General features: G+C 41.6%; 1 protein-coding gene across 1 annotated transcript in view; it reads left to right on the forward strand.

The window, feature by feature from the left end:
* Positions 1-19116, forward strand: part of glis1b (GLIS family zinc finger 1b) — a 57015-nt gene that overhangs the window by 29631 nt on the left and 8268 nt on the right. Inside the window, exons 4-6 of the mRNA XM_084692581.1 lie at positions 8656-8817; positions 10650-10760; positions 17055-17223. Coding sequence (XP_084548707.1) covers positions 8656-8817; positions 10650-10760; positions 17055-17223 — 442 coding nt within the window. The remainder of the gene's footprint in view (positions 1-8655; positions 8818-10649; positions 10761-17054; positions 17224-19116) is intronic.

The raw sequence follows: 19116 nt of genomic DNA on the forward strand, positions 1-19116 counted from the left end.
GTTTTGTGCTCACATACTAATTGTGCTGCAGTAGCCACTCTGCTTACATTCCGCCAGAACCACAGTGTATAAAGAGTGTGTGAGCCGAGCCTGCTGAGTGTGTGTGGACACAGGTAAATCTCTCAGTGCAACCAGGTGGGGTTTGTTGAGGTATTGATGTAGCATATGCTGGGGACAGGCTGAATCACACAGACCAGAGCCTAGAGCAACATCTGCCCTGACCGCCGACATATCTCCCAATAAACAAGCAGCAAACAAGAGACACCTTCATACAGGTCTGACTGCAGACCACGTCTGCCACAGGGCCAGACCACAGCTGGGGCCTACAGTATACTTACACCCTGCCCAGACTAGAACAGAGCTGAGAATCTACACTACTTCATGTTGTCCAGTTCACACCATCAAGTTTCAGACCAAGACCAGGAAGTTTGTAGACAATTAGGTCAAACAAGCAACATACAAATATTACTTTCCAGCTTAAGCATTATTGACTGGTAAAGGATAAGGATGGATGTCAGTTAGTTCAAATGTTAAAGATTAAGTGGACTGTATTATTAGTTCAGTTTTAGTTAGTGGATTAGGGTACAGTTGGATAGTTTTGATATAAGATAATAATTGATTTAATATCATAGTCAAATCTGTAAGAAAGATAGTAAGTCTGACAATACCTATTTAGCCCTTCAAGTGTCCTTATGGAGAATACCCTGTGCTTTATGATGCAAGCCAGTGTTCTGGCATATTTTTTATTTAAAGCTTTTGTTGCCATTTTTGGGAACTTTGGCAGAACATTGTGCACTGTAATGCTGAGTCACAGCTGGAACGCAGTTGAGCAATTAGAGATTTTGAACAGTCTCCATCAAAATGGTTCTATTCAGGCCAACAACGCTATCCGTGCTCTCTTCAGACTCTGTTCACTAACATGCTCAGCCTTCACTCAAGCACTCTCTCTGGTGGAATTGCACCACTAAAAAGCCTATTGTAATCCTCTCCAGAGATAAAGAGATCAAAAGATAAAGACAGAGAGACTGCAATATTGTAGACTACACACTGCAAGACTGCAGACCTGCACTAGTGCAAGTAGAGAGATTCAGACCAAGCCACAAATGTACCTGTTTCATCTTTTCCCCATAGAGTTTTACACCAGGGAAGTTGTTTCAGAATGTCCAAAAAGGAAAGCCACTCACATGCAAACATGTGTTTCCAGTTTGATCTGTGCAGCCTTAAAATAAGTTTAATATCAATGTTAAAGGCTTATATTGGTTGGAATGGAACGTTTCTTTCTTCTTTATTATCATGCAGCTTTGCTTTCTGTCATACAAACATCATGAAATAAAAAATATCATTTCAGAATGCAACAATCAAATTTGAAAGCAAAATGTCTACTGTAGGCCTACAGTAAAATGTACAGATGTACAAGCAATTTCATATACGTTTCCTGTAAAATAGATACTGCCTTTCTGAAACTAAATAAAACAAAAAAATATGTGTAATCATTATCTAGCAGCTGATGAGAGATTTCAAGGAGATCATATAAAAATGTGAAATAGCTTGTGGATAATGGAGCCTTATTGCTAATTGGCAGGATGCTTTGGTCTAGAATAATCTGTGCAGGAATAGATGGTTATTACACTAAATGTATGTGTTTACAAGGGATTTGTAAAATAGAGACTGACATATTTCAAAGAAATATAGGTCTACTAGAAGGTGGAATTTTAGGTATTGACATCTGAATAGTGTGGGAATACAAATGTATACACTTTAACCTTGATAATAACAGACACATTGAAAGCAGATTGCAGTCAAATGCCTTAGAGAAATCCATAGCAGCTATTCAACTTGAAACTGGACCCTGAAACAGAAAGTGAGAAGGGAACACGACCTTGGCTCACTAAAGGCAGAACAAACGGTTTGGAACTGTGGCATTTCTGTTTCACCACATTTCTCAGGCAGCCGTTGTGTTACTGAGAATGCTCCAGTGGTCTGGTTGCTCTCCAATGGAACGTACCGTTGTGCAAAACTGCCCTTTCCCCCCCTCTGCACCCTGCCAGGTCGGTGTTGATCACAATGCCATCTTGACCTATTGTTCAATTTTGCAGGAGTGTTTTCTCTGTGAATATTATTGTGCCTCTGGCGTCAAGGTGTTTGGCTTGGCAGGCCACTGGGCCTCTGAGATGTTTATTTGTTGTCATGCTGGAATTATGGAGTGGCCCAATGTACAGTAGGCGTAAGCCTTTGGGCAGCTGTGTCAACTCTCCTTGTGTGGACAAGGATTTAGTTGCCAAAAGGAGAGAAGGGTAGAGAGTGAGAAAGAAAGCAGGCAATAGTGAGAGAGCGAGAGGGGGAGGATGGAGGAGCTAAGGAAAATTGAAAGATGGTCAAAATAATATGGAGATGCAACAGAAGCTGCTGGAGAGATCAGGTGTTGAAAAGCATTGAATAACAATCAATTGAAATGGTTGGCACAGATTTCTGAGAGCTGTCATTGGCACTGATAGAGCGACCACTCCACATGAAGAACTGGCTCTATTGTGGAACCAGAGAAGAAGAAGCTGTGGCCAGCCAGAGGTGTGGAGAGAGTGGAAAAGAAAGAAAGAAAGAATGAAACCGAAAGAGAGAGAGAGCCAGAGAGAGTGATATGGAGAAACACAGAGAGAGAGAGAGAGAGATAGAGAGATAGAGAGAAATAGAGAGAGAGAGAGACAAGACAGACAGACAGAGAGAGAGAGACAGAGAGGCAGGTGTGACTGAGAGGTGAAGGACAGATTGAAGCCAGAGTGTCAGAGGGTGCTACAGAGATCCATGGCATCACAGAGGATACTGTATTGACTCACAGTAACATCCATCCAGACGCCGGCTCAAAGCACAGATCATGTTTAGGATTTTCATTGCATCTTCCTCACTTTGTCTTTTTTCACAGTGGCTCAAGTTACACAAAGAGGTTTATAATTAATGGCTTGATGGTATACTAATAGCCACGGTATTGGCGAGCCGTGTAATACTGTCTAATTAGCCATTATAAATGGTTAGCACAGCAACCTAGCATAACACAAGGTGCACTTATCAAGGGCTGAGGGAGGGAGGGGCAGTTATAGTAGTACTCATGCTACTGTATATTTAAGAGAGGAAATCCATGTGTACTTTCTTTTTTGCTGCAACTTAAAATATAATGTACGTCCAATACTGATGCAACACATTAGTAAGATTTCTGACCTGAAGTTCACCACAATATACATATCTTAACTGTGTGATAAAAGTCAACCTCTGCTCTTTGACATAAAAAATATCAAACATCCCCACTACTGTTAAAACTTCAGAATACATGCATGTCTAAACACTGTCCACTGTTAAAGTAGATGTGCTTGACTGAAAACTGACCCGATTTGTGCTGGAAGGTGAATGGATTTCAAAGGGACCTGAAGGATCTCCCAAATAATAGGTCTGTATAGGCTAGGGGTGTTTAGTGAGAACACATTTTAGAAGGAGACATCAAATTGGGCCACTTGACCATTTCTGTTGAACCTGGATACTTTGGTAAAATGTGGCTTTGGTTCAGTGAAAACACTGTACAACCACACATAAAAACTTTTTCCTTTTTTCTATTCTTATGAAAGATATATTTTGCGCCAGTGACCTTACCTTCCTTTTTCTTTCAACCTGTTGAACCAGTTAACCCATCATAGCTCGATTAGGAGGAAATCACATCTTAGCCCTCTAATACGATACAGGGCACTGGAGCTGGTGCACATGTGACTGTTATAGACCCTGAACCACGACAGGTTAAGTGTTTCCATGAGTCCTGTACTTGACTGTAGCCAGTCTGGACCATAGAAAAACTCAACTCTAAGGCTTCACGTCTCTATCAGCCTGTTACAAGCTATGGCAGCCAGCTGGCTTGTGATTATACCAGCGGCGTAATTTAGTCATCATAAGAATGCTTCCTGTTTCATGTACCATCCACATAATTTAAAGTTGACTCCAAACTATGCAGGCATGAGGGCAAAATGGCTGTTCAGAACAATTTCTTTAGTCATTGACTACTTCCTCCGAACTCATTTATCGGCTGAGCTGAAGCGTTGCTGCTCAGTTCCATCTGGAGACCAGTGCTGCCTGTAGTCATCACCGTGTGTACTCATATCTCACCATTCATAAATCAAGTTATCTCATGATTGTGACTGAGGACAGGGAAAGAGAAAAGACTTGACGGATAACAAAGCAAGCATGTGTAAATGAATCTCTATCCAGCTTAATTAAATAGAGTTTGGCCCTATCTTATTCATTCAAATTAGGGCCGTATTTGCAACAGATGAGGCTGGCTGCTAAAAGGGGACCCGTTTGGCTATGGAAAGGATATGTGTAAACTATGTCATGTGAATGTTTTAGCGAAGCTGTGTTTAATTTTGTTCCCTGACTAAGCGCTTGAGAAACCTGCCTCTCCTTAGCTGTCTCGTTGAATCATATGGATATAATTTCATCCATTTACGTTTTTCTGCTCTTTGCTGTGGTTGCCACGGGGCATTTGGAAGCAGGCAGATTAAATGCACATGTTCCCGCCAGCCGCAGACCCAGCACTCTGCTCCAACATCTCTCCACTGAACAGATCTTGAAGTGTTGGTGGTTTTCCTCATTGGTAAACGAGCAAAAAGGCACCTTGTGATAAACAAACTCTCTTTCAGTCATTTTTTTTCATCCCAATGCTTTTGAATAACTTTTTTCATGTTTTATTCTGTGGTGTATTTGTGAATCCGACAATAAATGTTATACCTTGTGTGAGAAAGCTTTGGCAAATAAAAAACACTCAGTGCAATCAAACCAATCAAAGAAGAAAAATTGGTTGAGCTTGTTAAGGCCTTAGTACCTCCCTAAGTTTTTTTCTCTCTATTTTTACACAAGGCCAGACCTCTAAACATGAGTAATAGCAGATTTTATGCTAGTTAGCAGCCAAATGTTCTAATATCATCATTAGTCAGGGTCCTCAAGTCACCAGTGGTAAGACAGAGTGAATACTACTCATCTCTCTCTCTCTCTCTCTCTCTCTCTCTCTCTCTCTCTCTCACTCTCTTCGTTCTATCTTCTCAAGGCTTTCCATCAGAGTCCTGTCAACAGCAATGTTTTTTCCCTAGCACCACGCTATAACGGGCGGTTTGTTTCGATCTTCTACTACTCCCTCAGGTCAGTAATGAGCAGCTCTCTTCTAAGGGGCCATACACTGCTGCCATTTAGCCACCTTACAGTTTGAGCTTCTCTCTGCCAGTCAGGAGTCATTTCCCATGAAGGCCTCAGGCAGGTCGCACCTCCAGTCCTGAGCTCAGCCAGGTCCATAACCTGTCTGTTGTGATCGGCTTTCTACCCATCAACACCTCAGCCCCGGGTCCGAGCCCAACTTTCACCCCTGGTATTTACCAGGCTCCTGAACCCCTATCCACAAAGATGGTTGTCAAATGTAGCATAACTGTCAGCCCTCTTCGTGTGGTTATGGTCTTCACTCTGTTTACCTTAGTTGCAGCATTCAGCACGGAAATCCAAACATGTTTAAAGCAATTTGTTTGATTAGCGCCTAAACTGTTTTTGTAAAGGTGGTTCCAATGAATCCGGGTCTGTCTTGTGTGGTTTCAGCGCTCTCACGCTTTCACGACCCCATCCATTTCATCCTCCATATTTCATCCCTTTCCTCTTAGTCCTCCTGTTCATCAGCTTCTCGTCAAATTTCAACAAATTGTTTTGGACATTTTCTCTCTCCGCAGAATGGTTTCATACACTTTCACGTGGCGGCTGATTTAAATATTGCCAGCGTTTTCTGCAACAGGAATCTTCTGTGCAGTTTCCAATACAAAGATGTATGTTAAGGCTTGGATCTAGAAATATGCCTATTAAGGCTGGAAAATTAGCACCATACACTCAAACCCAGTAAATGCCTTATAAGTAATATGTCTGTGTCATATAGTTGGCACTAACCGTTTGGTACTTGTCACAGCAGTCAGGAAATACTTACTGTAACTCCAGCTGTCTTACTGGCAATGGTCCTTGCAGACTAATAGCTAGCTCTACTTGATTAGCACGCTTTTCTCCACAGACTCGTAAGTCTAATTTAACCTCTAATTTAGCATTACGATAAAGAAAGCAATGGAGGAGTGATTATTTGCCATATACATAAATACACACATTTTAGAACGTCACTAACATCTCTGTTTGTTTTCCAAACTAATGTTTGGCCCATATTTCAGCGTGGTCTGTGTCTGTCAAGGCTGGCGTGCCAGTATGGATGTTCACATCGCTGGAATTTTATTAACCCCCCTCACTCCCTTCCCCCTATGTGCTGTACATTTGATTCGATGCTGGAATAATATGTTTTCCACTGTACTTTGTGTGGTCTGACATTTGCAGATGTTTTCCCAGCCTTCCACTTAAGGCCCGAGCAGGCATATTTCTCTTGTGTGTTTGTGTTGATGCAGAAGGGTGGCCTGGTTATCACATAAAACAGCATATCTCATGACACTGGGGAAATGTACAGTCCACTGGGTCGTCTGACATTGGCCTTCTGTTTTTGTGTAATGTCTTGCTCTGTCTGTCTGCCTCTCTGTCTGTCTGCCTCTCTGTCTGTCTGCCTCTCTGTCTGACTGCCTCTCTGTCTGTCTGCCTCTCTGTCTGACTGCCTCTCTGTCTGACTGCCTCTCTGTCTGTCTGCCTCTCTGTCTGACTGCCTCTCTGTCTGTCTGCCTCTCTGTCTGTCTGCCTCTCTGTCTGTCTGCCTCTCTGTCTGTCTGCCTCTCTGTCTGTCTGCCTCTCTGTCTGTCTGCCTCTCTGTCTGTCTGCCTCTCTGTCTGTCTGCCTCTCTGTCTGACTGCCTCTCTGTCTGTCTGCCTCTCTGTCTGTCTGCCTCTCTGTCTGACTGCCTCTCTGTCTGTCTGCCTCTCTGTCTGTCTGCCTCTCTGTCTGTCTGCCTCTCTGTCTGTCTGCCTCTCTGTCTGTCTGCCTCTCTGTCTGTCTGCCTCTCTGTCTGTCTGCCTCTCTGTCTGTCTGCCTCTCTGTCTGTCTGCCTCTCTGTCTGACTGCCTCTCTGTCTGTCTGCCTCTCTGTCTGTCTGCCTCTCTGTCTGACTGCCTCTCTGTCTGTCTGCCTCTCTGTCTGTCTGCCTCTCTGTCTGACTGCCTCTCTGTCTGACTGCTCTCACTAGGAGACACTGGTCATTGGAGCAACACTTTCCATCTCCAGAGGAACTCATGTTTTGTGTTATGCTGAAAATACATGTTTAGGCTCTTACTCAAATAAATATCCTAACACACACACACACACACACACACACACACACAGCCCAGGCAGTTTATCTGACCTTGCTCTACCATGACAGGCTTAGGTTTCTCCCATATTAAATGGAGCTGCTGTGAATAGAGGCCCCTGCCTGTCCTGCCTGGCTGTGAGTGAATGAAGGAGGCCAGAGATGAGCATTGAGCCCTGATTGGACTGAAGGCCCATTAGAGGAATGGTGTCTCTCTCTCCTTGGGTGTAACCTGACTCTGCGGGCCTACAGCACAGTGCAGGCTTCACTAAATGTCAGGGTACAATGGCCAGCAGCACCATCTCGATGTCAGGTTTCAGCGGTCTAGGCGACATAGACCACCTTTCCCCGTCCCCTACCCCAATTTGGGGTGTGCTCCAGCCATCCACACCTGTCTCCACCCCAGCCCTTACTCCCTTCACCTTTAATGAACTACACTCTTCCCTCCCAAGCTAGACCCCAGCTCAATGCACTCATCTGTTCAATCTTCACACATCCCCTCCCCCCTTCCTTTACCCCTTCTTCACACTTATCTCACTCTACTCCACTCCACTTCTCCCTTCTCTGTTATTCCTCCATCAATTTCCTGTCCCTGAGCAGTGACTAGAAGGCAAGGACGTGCAGCCTTCAGATAGGGTGACAGGTAAGTAATTGTGCAGGGGAAAGAAGGCCTTGATGGGTGCTCCTCAATGGCCTGAGGCCTGCATTGTTACACGCCCAAGGCAGTCATGGCTGGCCACACGTATTGATGTCAGGCCAGCCCTCACTAACGTTCCTCCACCTGTTGAATACTTAAGTGGGATTAACTTGCTGGATATAGGTTACATTGAAGTGCACTCTACTGTGCAGTGTGTTGCCACATCCACTTTTTAGGCAAAGATACAGTAACATGTACTGTATTGGGAGGGAGGACGAGGGTGGTGACTATCGCTGCATACAGTCAGCTGTGTTTGAGTTTGTATGACAGGGAGCGGATGTGCAAACGACCTCATGAATAATATGTGTGTTAACAAATCTGTGGTGTTCATTAGCTAAGTCAGTCAGGTGGGCCTGTATTAGTAGGCTTGTTTACAGTTGTCAGTGGCATGATCAAATATATCATCCATTACACTGTCAAATGACTGTGCACTGTACTATGTTTTAGCTGCACCAGTAGTTTGACAGAAGTCAGGAAAGGTATGCCCTACCTTAGTGTCTTGTGTCTTTATTGTGTCTTGAATTGCGGAGTGTGTCTTTGGGACTAAGTTTCCCAGGTCAGTACTAGACTGAACTAGTAATCAAGATGCCAATATAGATGATACAATGATTTACTCACCTTAAGTATTAACTTTTTTTTCTCTGCAATGTGTTTATGTGTGCGTATTTGTGTGTGTCTACAACAGTTTGAGGGCTGTAACAAGGCTTTTTCTCGTCTGGAGAACCTGAAGATCCATCTGCGCAGCCACACAGGAGAGAAGCCCTATCTGTGCCAGCATCCCGGCTGCCAGAAAGCTTTCAGCAACTCCAGCGACCGCGCCAAGCACCAACGCACTCACCTGGACACGGTCAGCACCAGAACACGTCTACACACTCCAGTCTGCCCCCGCTGCTGTAGATCTTGACCTGAGATTCAGAGCACGATCGCGATTTAAACAGTGATTCTGGAGTTAGATTACTGGTGATATTAGTGATATTGGTGGGCTGTATTGAGATTTGTTTTTAGTTTCCAATACTCCTGAGATGCTAGAACAGTAGTTTTGGCACAGGAGTAGGTCAGTTGTAACACTATCGCCATATTCTGACTATAGCATATTTTTAACGACTGTGCGGTGTGCTCAATGAAATCATTATGTACAGGTGCATTTTAACTTGGACATTTTTCTAAATGGCCAGAAATGTGTAAAATGAACCTTTGCACAGTAACCTATCGGCATGTAACACTAATTTGAAGTACACCCACCTTGTGCACAGTCTGTAAAAAACAAACTAAAGTGAGAACCTGGTGTAAGGATTTTTCCGTTCCTCTCTAAACGTACACCTTGTCTTTGGCCTATTTCCAAGCTTAAATACCTAGTTCTATTTCTTGACAGCTTTACAGTTCACTTCAGACGGTGAGAAATTGTCCATTCTCCCTCTCGCCACACTCACTCCAACACATTAATAAAAGATCAGTTCCACAAGCTCAAGTCGCAGTTTGTTAAATGACAGCCTTGCGCTGAAACAGCTACAGCAGTATATATGGAACAGCTACAGACAGGGATATGTTTGTCCATTTCTGATGGAAACGGAAAGACGGGGAAATATTGAGTCAGCCCAGTTCTGTCTCAGTTACTCCTCTTATGTCCCACTTTATCGTCGTCCACCCACCACCACCCATACTGCAGTTGGCTACTGACATTGTCTATTAGCACAGTGGAGTCCTGAATCTGATGGACTCCCATCATCGCCCCGCTGAGGGCTTAATTTTACTACCAGTCTCTCTGCCAAAAGCACTTTGGGGGAAAATCATCAACCATAATGATATTTTTTCTAGACAGAAGTTGTGTTTTTTTCCCAGTCAGCTTTTCTCTACCAGTCAAGTTTGTATAGGGTGCCTTGCTTAGGAAAACAAACACCTAAGAGATTAGTGGCGCTGAGAGCTACTTGTAATAACAATATGTTATTTACAGTAAAGGCAATAGTGTGACCGGGCATCTAATAAAGCTATGTATCCCCTTACACTTTAATGGCCATCTTATATTTCTTAAGGACTTTAAAAAAACGTAGTGGAAAATCCTTCCATCACTCGGCTTCATAAAGTATTTGCTTCATTAATGAGAAGAATGTAAAACGATGAGGAAAGTCCATGCCGTCATTTTATACACATGTTGTTTATATTGCATTAGTCCAAACTACTGTGTAGTTAACATCATGTATAAGCACATCAAGCCTCCTGCACACACACACACAAATACTCAAGACTGATACATTCATAAGTTACACACAACAAGCTGCTTGGCATGCAATTTGATGAGCAATTTGCTGAACTTTTCTTCTCTTTTCTTTTTTCTAATTCTCACCTCCTCTGTGATTTCTCAGCTGAAAGGTAGGGATATACTGTCCCTTTGCAAACCTTACATTCAAGCTTTGGCATTCCCACTCTACATCTCTCTTTTCTTTCCTTTCCAATGCATAATCCTCATTCTACTACTTTGTATTTACTGTATGGGTGTACTGAGGTAAAATTGTCTGGTTAAATGAATATGTATAAAGTCACAAAGTAAAGTATTGAAGAAAATACTAATACGTTTTGCAAGTAAATGCAGTGTGTAGGAGTCTGTTTTCATTGGATTATTATGTGTACTGCCCACCCCTACCCTGCCCAACTGCCCTGACAGGTGTGGTTTGTTCTCTTCAGAAACCATATGCATGTCAGATCCCAGGCTGCACCAAGCGATACACAGATCCCAGCTCCTTACGCAAACACGTCAAGATCCACTCTGCCAAAGAGCAACAGGTGCGTAGGAAGGTAAGACATTCTCGAGACAGAGAAAGAGAGAGATTCACCGAATGTATTTGCCCACCAAAACTATGGTATGTCTTTACAAATCAAATCAAATCCTATTTAATTCATACAGCCCTTTTTACAAGCAATGTCAGATGTCCTCAAAGAAGAGGACAAGGAAAGTTCCCAAAAATGCAGAGAAAAAAGTTCTGAAAAATGTGGAGGTGCAGTTTTGGGAGGGATCATCTTTTCCAGAGACAGTTGAAGATGTAGAGAGTTGTAGACCACAGGCTGGAGACAATTATACAAGAACAATACAATGTGAACATTTCTAAATGCAGAGCATTAGCAATGTCCTACCTTGGCACTTTGTGGCAGTGGTCAGCTACAGGGCAGGGAAGAACAGGATCAGCATTAAACTATGCAACTGTCATATGAGAACCGAGACCTCTGGGTGGTCCATCAGAGAGCATTAGAGACTGATGTCCGCGTTGTTGTCTAGGTCAAAAATGTTGGCAAACTGCCAACCTGGTAGATGTTGACAGCTCAACTGCCCACATAAGAGAAGGGGAGGATGGGAGGGGGAGAGGGAGACGTAAGAGAGAGAGAAAAATAGGATTAGAGACTGGGTCTGTGGATTAGCAAACAGCAGTTCCACTGTTGGAAGGGTGGAAGTCCCAACCTGCTAAATGTGAGTGCAGTGGTTCAGCGGTAACACTGATTTAAAAAAAGGTTTTTAATGTAGCCTTAAACACAGATACAGTTTCAGCTTCCCAAATGGAAACAGGAAGTCTGTTCCATAGAAGAGGAGCTCTATATGAGAAAGCCTTGCCCCTTGCTATTACCTCTGGGACACCAAATATTCAGCATCTTGAGATTGTATTGTCCTTATAAGGTTATAAGAAAATCTGAAAAATAGGGTGGTGCTAGCCCATGGAGTGAAATCAGTAATATAACAAATGCATGTATTAACTTTTCAGCCTCCTCTTGTGAAAGAAATTTAATTATTTCTGAATTTGCTTAAAATATATATTTTTAATCAGGTTTTTAATTGTAAATTAATCTTGTGTTTATGTGTTAATTATGTTTTATGATTGTAATTGTTACTGTACTGAAGCACTTTGAGTGCAAGAAATGGGCATTACAAATAACAATTATTATTAATATTATTCATAATAATAATATGCTTCAAGGCAAAAATACAGTTTTGCAAAGGTCCTTGTAAACCAAGTTGAAGTAGTTAAACTCACTCCTCAGTATATATACCATCAAAATATTTGCTTTTAGGTTGCATAGCTGGCTACATCTGTGTTTATGAGAGGTAGTGTTGCGTGCTTGAGTCAGGACTACCCAGGTTTGAACCCTGGTGTGGGCAAAAGAGAGGAAATGCGTACTGACGAGCGATGCAATGACACTTGTGACATTGGTGCCTCAACCCTGATCCCCAGCTGAGTTCATCTCAACCTGCTGGGGTCGGTGTGGAGAGAGGGGAGGGGAGTAATTGTAACCGAGTGGTTAAACTCACTCAACCCAAGATAAATACTGCCCACCTGCACCATCAAAAGCTAGCTTTTTAGATCCATGATGACTCCTAGACAGTAAGCTTAGGTATAATGACTCCTAAATTAGCTTAGGTAAGACTTTGGTGCCTGTGGATGGGATTTTGTTGTCCTAGAATTAACACCTCGGTTTTATCAGTTGGGAGAAGAAATTGGAGGTCATCCATGTCCCAGGTTGACCGGATTACCTGGTTGTCATCTGCATAGCAGTGAAAATGTAATCCAACTTTTAAAATTATGTTGCCAAGCGGCAGGGAAACTGAAAAAATTGCAAACGGCCTAGAATAGAGCACTGCAGTATTCTGATTTGAACAATGGAGGACACCGATGAATGACTGTCATAATGAACAAATTGTGAACCTTCAGACAAATATGAAGTAAATCACTGGAATACAGAACCACAAATCCCAATGGGTTCTCAAGACACTCAAACATAATTTGATGATTGAACAGTGTCAAAAGCCGCACTCAGGACCAGGAGAACAAGGACAGAAACAGAGCCTGCATCAGAGGCCAGCTGTAAATTATTGACTACCTTCACAAACTGTTTCAGTACAGTTGTGTGAACAAAGTCCAGATTGGAGGGATGCATACAATTGAATTGATGAGAAGTGTCCATTGAGCTCTTGGGCCACAGTTTATCAAGTATTGTTTTCAAATTGGCCCATAGTAAGAACTTCAGGATCCAAGTGTAGTTTTTTAAGCAGGGGCTGAATGACTGCTTTAAAATACTTAAAAGCCAGATACAAAACCCAGATATAATAGATGCATTGTTTATGTTTAGCATGGGTTGGAATAATAATAGGGTATAGTTATCTGAGAAGCTTGGGGTGGTTAAGAAGGCAGCTAGTGGGCTTAGAAGATCCCTTGAAAAACACTTTCATATAAATAGGGTTGAAGTAGATAATAACTTGATCCGAAGGAAGATTAATTCTTCAGGTCATGTCCAGGGATAATCTACAGTTGATTCCTAATTGCTTTGATTTTATGGCTGAAGAATTCCAGAAAATTTAGCCAACTCCAGGGCTCTGCTTGAGTTTATGAAAACCAGCTAGTGGTGGTGAGAACTTCCAGTACTTTTTCATAGTGATATTTTGACGGTGACCAGAAAATGTTTGATAGTGTAGGACTGTGGAGTAAAACTGGTAGATACGGAAGCAATTCCTTGTGTGACAATCAGATCTAGTATATGGAAGTGGCTACATGTGTGAAACCTTTGGAATTAATAAGAGAAGTAAAACTCATGCTTAGTGGATGAAAGAGAGGATCCACTAGAATATTGAAGTTTCCTATAATTAGAATGTTGTGAGAATGCGTCATTAAGTCAGCGACAAAGTCAGCAAATTATTGTAGAAATGGGGAATAAGGTCCTTGGGCCTGGTGATACTGTGGGCCTCATTTACTAACAATGACGCAGTTTATGCTACGTCTGTTTTTGCGAGTTCGGTATATAGTGCCCGCTATGCTTTCTTATTTTGCGTAGTATTTATCAAACCTGACACTCATCAGACAATCAGCGTATAACCCGGCCCATTAGCATAATTGGCGTGCCTCTAAACAACAATGGGACCGCATGGATCTGTCATGGATCTTCTACTGGAAAAAGAAAGCGCAAGCTTAAATTTAGCGACGTGCATGAAGTAACAGCAAACCTGCCCTTACAAAAAAGAAGAATACTTCAAGTTTATTTTGTAAGTATACTTAGTATAAAAAGTATACTATTATCATGTTACTTAAAGTATACTAGCAGTGTACTTATTTATATACTATTTTTGTACTAAGTAAACTGAATTGGCCCACTTTCTAGGTCATTTAGTAAACTTTAAAGTACACTTATAGTGTATTTCAAAGTTCACTTTTGAATACTGTAAAGTAGCCTGTGTAGTGCACTTTCAGTTCATCAAGTATACTTCCGAAAGTACTTCAAAGTGTAGTGCACTTTCAGTTCATAAAGTATACTTCCTAAAGTATTTAAAAGTATACCTTGGAATACTCTAAAGTAACCTTTGTAGTGCACTTTCAGTTCATGAAGTATACTTCCTAAAGAGCCTCAAAGTATACTTTGCAACACTTTCAAGTACCTCAAGAAGTAAACTTAAAAAACATAATTTTACTATGAATTACTAATATATTAAAATGTTTAGGTGCCCCTCAGACACCTCAGATCTTGCATCACATGGTGAGGACGGGGCCCTCACAATGTTAAACTGCAGATTCTGAAAGAAGCTATTAATTGCACAGGCATCTATACCTTATGAATCCAGCTGTTCTCATCAAACGTAACAGTCATTTAACTCATGGTTACAATGGTAAACCAGCACAACAATGACAATTACCACGCAACAAAACACTACATTCTAAGCAGACACATTTAAAAAACGAAATTCATGAAGTTACATTTGTATTTTGAACAAACGGCAAACTTATCAGCAAATGTTAACACTATTAACACTATTTAAAATGTAACCTGTAATGTACTTTAAAATTACAGTATTTAGACTGTTTTTGCTGTATAATAATAGAAAACGTACATCCTACTCCAGAAGAAATGTATACAATTTTCTGTTTCTAAGCATACTTCTTAAAAGTATATCAAAAGTAAACTATTTTCAAAGCATACTTAAAAGTACATCAAAAGTGAACTATTTTCTGAGTATACTCCTTAAAAGTATATCAAAAGTGAACTATTTTTAAAGTATACTTAAAAGTATATTAAAAGTAAACTATTTTCTAAGTATACTTCTTAAAAGTATATCCAAAGTGAACTAAAAGTGTACTATCCATATTTTAGTATACTTATAGTATACTTTAATATACTTCTTTTTTGTAAGGGTGAATATATTACAGGGCAGATCATTTATATTTGGAAGCCACCTCCCGGAAATGAGTCTCTGCAGGTTGAGATGTCTGTAAAATACAAACCTGAGCAAGGGCAGCAATCGCTATCAAATCAACAGACATGTGCAATTTAGCTAGCAGGGGAAGAATACAAATTTAAATTTGCAAGAACTAGTAATGAACTGACAACATAAGTTATACAACTTACTGTTCTCAAGGACGCACACACGCAATCTCAAACTGCCGACATGCCCTCATCACTGCCTAAAATTGCACATTTTGCAAAAATGTTGTAGGCCTGATCTCTGATACCGTGGCAGCAGAAATTTAGCCATAGAGGAAACACTGCTCTATACATTATCATTCCAGGTTAAAAATACCAATGGAGGCTGCGTTTGGAATCATAAATCAAACTTTTGTCATCATTTTGAGTGGAAATTTAATTTGCATTTGCACAGATGTATTAGTGCACGTCGGGCTGGCCCTCGCAGCGGAACGACAGTTTAGTGGCCACTGTCAATTTGCGCACCTCACAGTTGCGTATTGATCAGACAAGAATACACGCGTATCAACCCGATTACTATTAATTAAAACAGAAGAGGGTTCAGCTGTAGCCTACTTGAAAAATACTATTGAGAGCATATTCACTGACAGGCATTGCACGCATGATGAGCACAGCTTTTTTTTTCTTCATTGCTGATTTTTTTTGCCTTTGGCGGTCGGGATTTGTCATTGGCGCTCGCGAAAACGGCTTTGGCGCACGCCAACATTTTCTCTATGCAGGAAAAACCCTTCCACAAACGCATATTGAAAACACAATTTGCCTGTTCTCGCTCATGTGGCAGGCAATCTGGAATTTTACCCAAGTGCACCTTGTTTGTAAATAGCCCTCATATGTTAAGTAAGTCTTTGCAAACAATTAACGCCTGGAAACAGGCGCAAAGGCCTTGATAAATTCTATGATTTAGTCTGAGCAATATGCATATGCAAACGTGGCACAGTGTTGTAATTCCTCACAATTTTGAGCAGTTGGTTTAATTAAGAAGAGGGCTTTGAAAATACTTTCCTCAACAATCGCTTAGTTTTTGTTCACATTTCATTGCATGGTCATTGACAAAATCCCATTCTCCAGTGGGTAAATATTGGAAACATGGAGAGAATGGCCTCATTGTTGTTAAAAGGGCCTGGATTGTGGCAGGCTGGATGATGTGTTCCTATACATGGTGCAGTAAAGGGAAACACATGTGGACCATTGTTAGTAAGCTGTAGCGCAGAATACTCTAGTGACCAGATGTTGTGAACCAACGTCAAACCAAACCTCTCACTCCATCCCAAAGAACGAGATAGATGCAAGAGTTTGTAAGAATGTCAGAGAGAACCAATTAGAATGTTTGCAGCACTCATAGTAAATGGTTTCCATACAACTTGATGTTCTGTGTCAACCAAGCAATTTTTGAACATCCGAAGTAGGCGATGACATGATGATATCTGGACAGTGCTGGCTTGTACCTCAACCTACTATAACATTTTATTACAGCTCAGTCCCCTTCCTCACTGATCTATAGACCAGAGTGTAACCTATTTTACATGATCTGAATGACAGACATCCCATCAGTCTAACTGACACAGGTATTCGTTTGGCTCCATATGGCATGTACAGTAATTTACTTTGCAGTTGAAATGTTTGCTCGCCCAAGATATAATTGGCAGAGAGATGCATTTCTAGCTCTTGGCTCCCAGTTGCTATGCTAAATGTCCACCCAGTGATCTCAAGCCAGTATGCGAGTCAAATGAAAAATGAAAATGTAGCCACTTATCTGCTCTCCATTTGAGAGGGAGTATTTTTTATGCTGTTGTTCTATGGACATATTGGCCCAGTTTTTGGCATTGCAATGTAACTGTGATCTTTTTTTGATGACAGTTAAGGCCTTGTCCCCACCTGGAGCAGGATGTTTTTAGCGAATGTCTGTCTGTGCAGCACCTCACAGGCTCTGCCTCCTCTCAGCACCTGCACTGCGCCCTCCCTTCGCAGCACTTGTTCAACGGAAAGGATGGCTGTTCCCCAGGACTGAGCCAGGACATCTTCACAGGTGAACACAGGATTTCCCTCTTTCCCTTCACCCAGATCCCCTGACCAAGAACCCTTAACCTTTACCCTTAACCCTTCATCTAATCAACCTACAGTCACAGTAATCTATACTAACATATGATTCCAGGAATCAAAAAATGCTTTTTGGTAGTCCTATACCATAGCTACATCCTTACAGTAGCTTGATTAATGAGTCCAAATCTGGATTTTGAGACCGCTCAGCCCGGTGGAACACAACAATGGAAAGCTAGTTTAGTTCATCCTGGTCCAGTGACAAAAGGAAAATGGAAACAATTACTTGTGGCTTGCAATTAACTCTAAATGTGACCTCTCCTGTTTGCTTACTTTTTGTTGATTGGATCTGGACATCTTTAAGACTTTTGAGTGTTTGAGACAAAAGCCTTGTCTCATCTTGTAAGATGAGGAAAAAGTAGGGTAGGTTGGAGAAAACAAAATTTGCCCCGAAGTGTCCCCGGTTTCACAAACCCATCTGTCATTGTTTCTGCGTTTGGCCAGTTCTGGACTCCCCATCAATGTGTGTTTTTGTTACTTGAACACAATAAAATACATTGTACCCAGGGTTCTCGATGCTCGAATTGTCTTTGATTGTCCAATAGATCTTGGCTTATATTCTTTACCTCCCTCTGTTTCTGAGTGGATGTTGCTATCCTTTCTCACTTACATGGGCAAATGGTTTATTGCCCCGAGCTGCTTTTGCGTAGATTTAGGAGTTCTAGGATTGGAGTGGTATCCACCAACCATCTCTCCATTTGGCTTTGTTCTGCAGCCAACAGTGAGTATGGAGTGGATTCTAAACATCAACACTTAAAAGAATGAGTCAGACTTCTAGGTTGTGCAAAACAAGTGATTCCTGTTTGTTGGTTGCAAGCCTTTGTGCTTTGAAAGTCTCAATCTTCAAATTCTTCAAAACAGGACCACCTGTCCATATTACATCATAATCTGGCACTCCCTTCTACCTTCAATTCCCCATCTCCAATCCAACGAGCAGCTATCACTAAGAACTTTTTCAGAACAGTCACATAAAACTCCTGAAACCATTGATAACTCACATGGAATGCTCCCGGAACCTGTTGCCGCTGAGCAAGCTATGAAATTGAAGCAATCACGGCCATTATTTGTCGAATGTTTGCCGGTCTGGTAGCAGATGTTGGGGCTAAAGGGGAAACCATTTAAGGTCTGTGATTGATGATTTGGGGGTAATGAATCAAGCTTGTAACCATTTCAGAGGCCTGTCAGATCAGGGCCCTGCTTCCAGTTGAGCACAGCTGGGGAAACAGCAAAACCAGGAGCCTTCCTCCTTACTGCCTTAAGTACCCCGGACAGTTATCTCACTGCTGTCCCTGAGGATGCTGGGAAAGATATCACAGGACAAACGGAATAGAGCGAGTGCAGAAGATTTACTGTACTAAAGGGACATGTTGTCCTTTACCCTCTCCAACTCTGACAGGACCTGAACTCTTTCAAGAGGAGCTCTGGATAGAACATTCAACTGTCACTGTGATTTGTCACAATCCTTTCACTGTAACATGTGTAATATTTATGGAAACTTGTGTCAGACTGGTGTAAACTGGCTTTTTGAATGTGAGCCATCATGGCAAGGTCAGATGCATTTAAAACACACAAACACACACATATACAAATATAGCATCACTTTATCCTGTTGTTCAAATAGTAAAGTAACATTTTGAGTATGTCTAAAACCAAAACCTTAAAAACAGCAAAAATAAAGAACATTTAATTTTTTTTCAATGCTCTCAGATTGGATAAAACTGTCAACAAAAGCTTGTTGCCAAACAACGGTTTTTAATTTGTTTAAAGCAAAAGCAAGTGACAGCCTTGAGGGGATTTGGCACATTTAACAACCTCGATTGTT

The sequence above is a fragment of the Hypomesus nipponensis genome, chromosome 26 (assembly GCF_054491055.1).
Source record: "Hypomesus nipponensis isolate SF chromosome 26, ASM5449105v1, whole genome shotgun sequence".
Lineage (NCBI taxonomy): Eukaryota > Metazoa > Chordata > Actinopteri > Osmeriformes > Osmeridae > Hypomesus > Hypomesus nipponensis.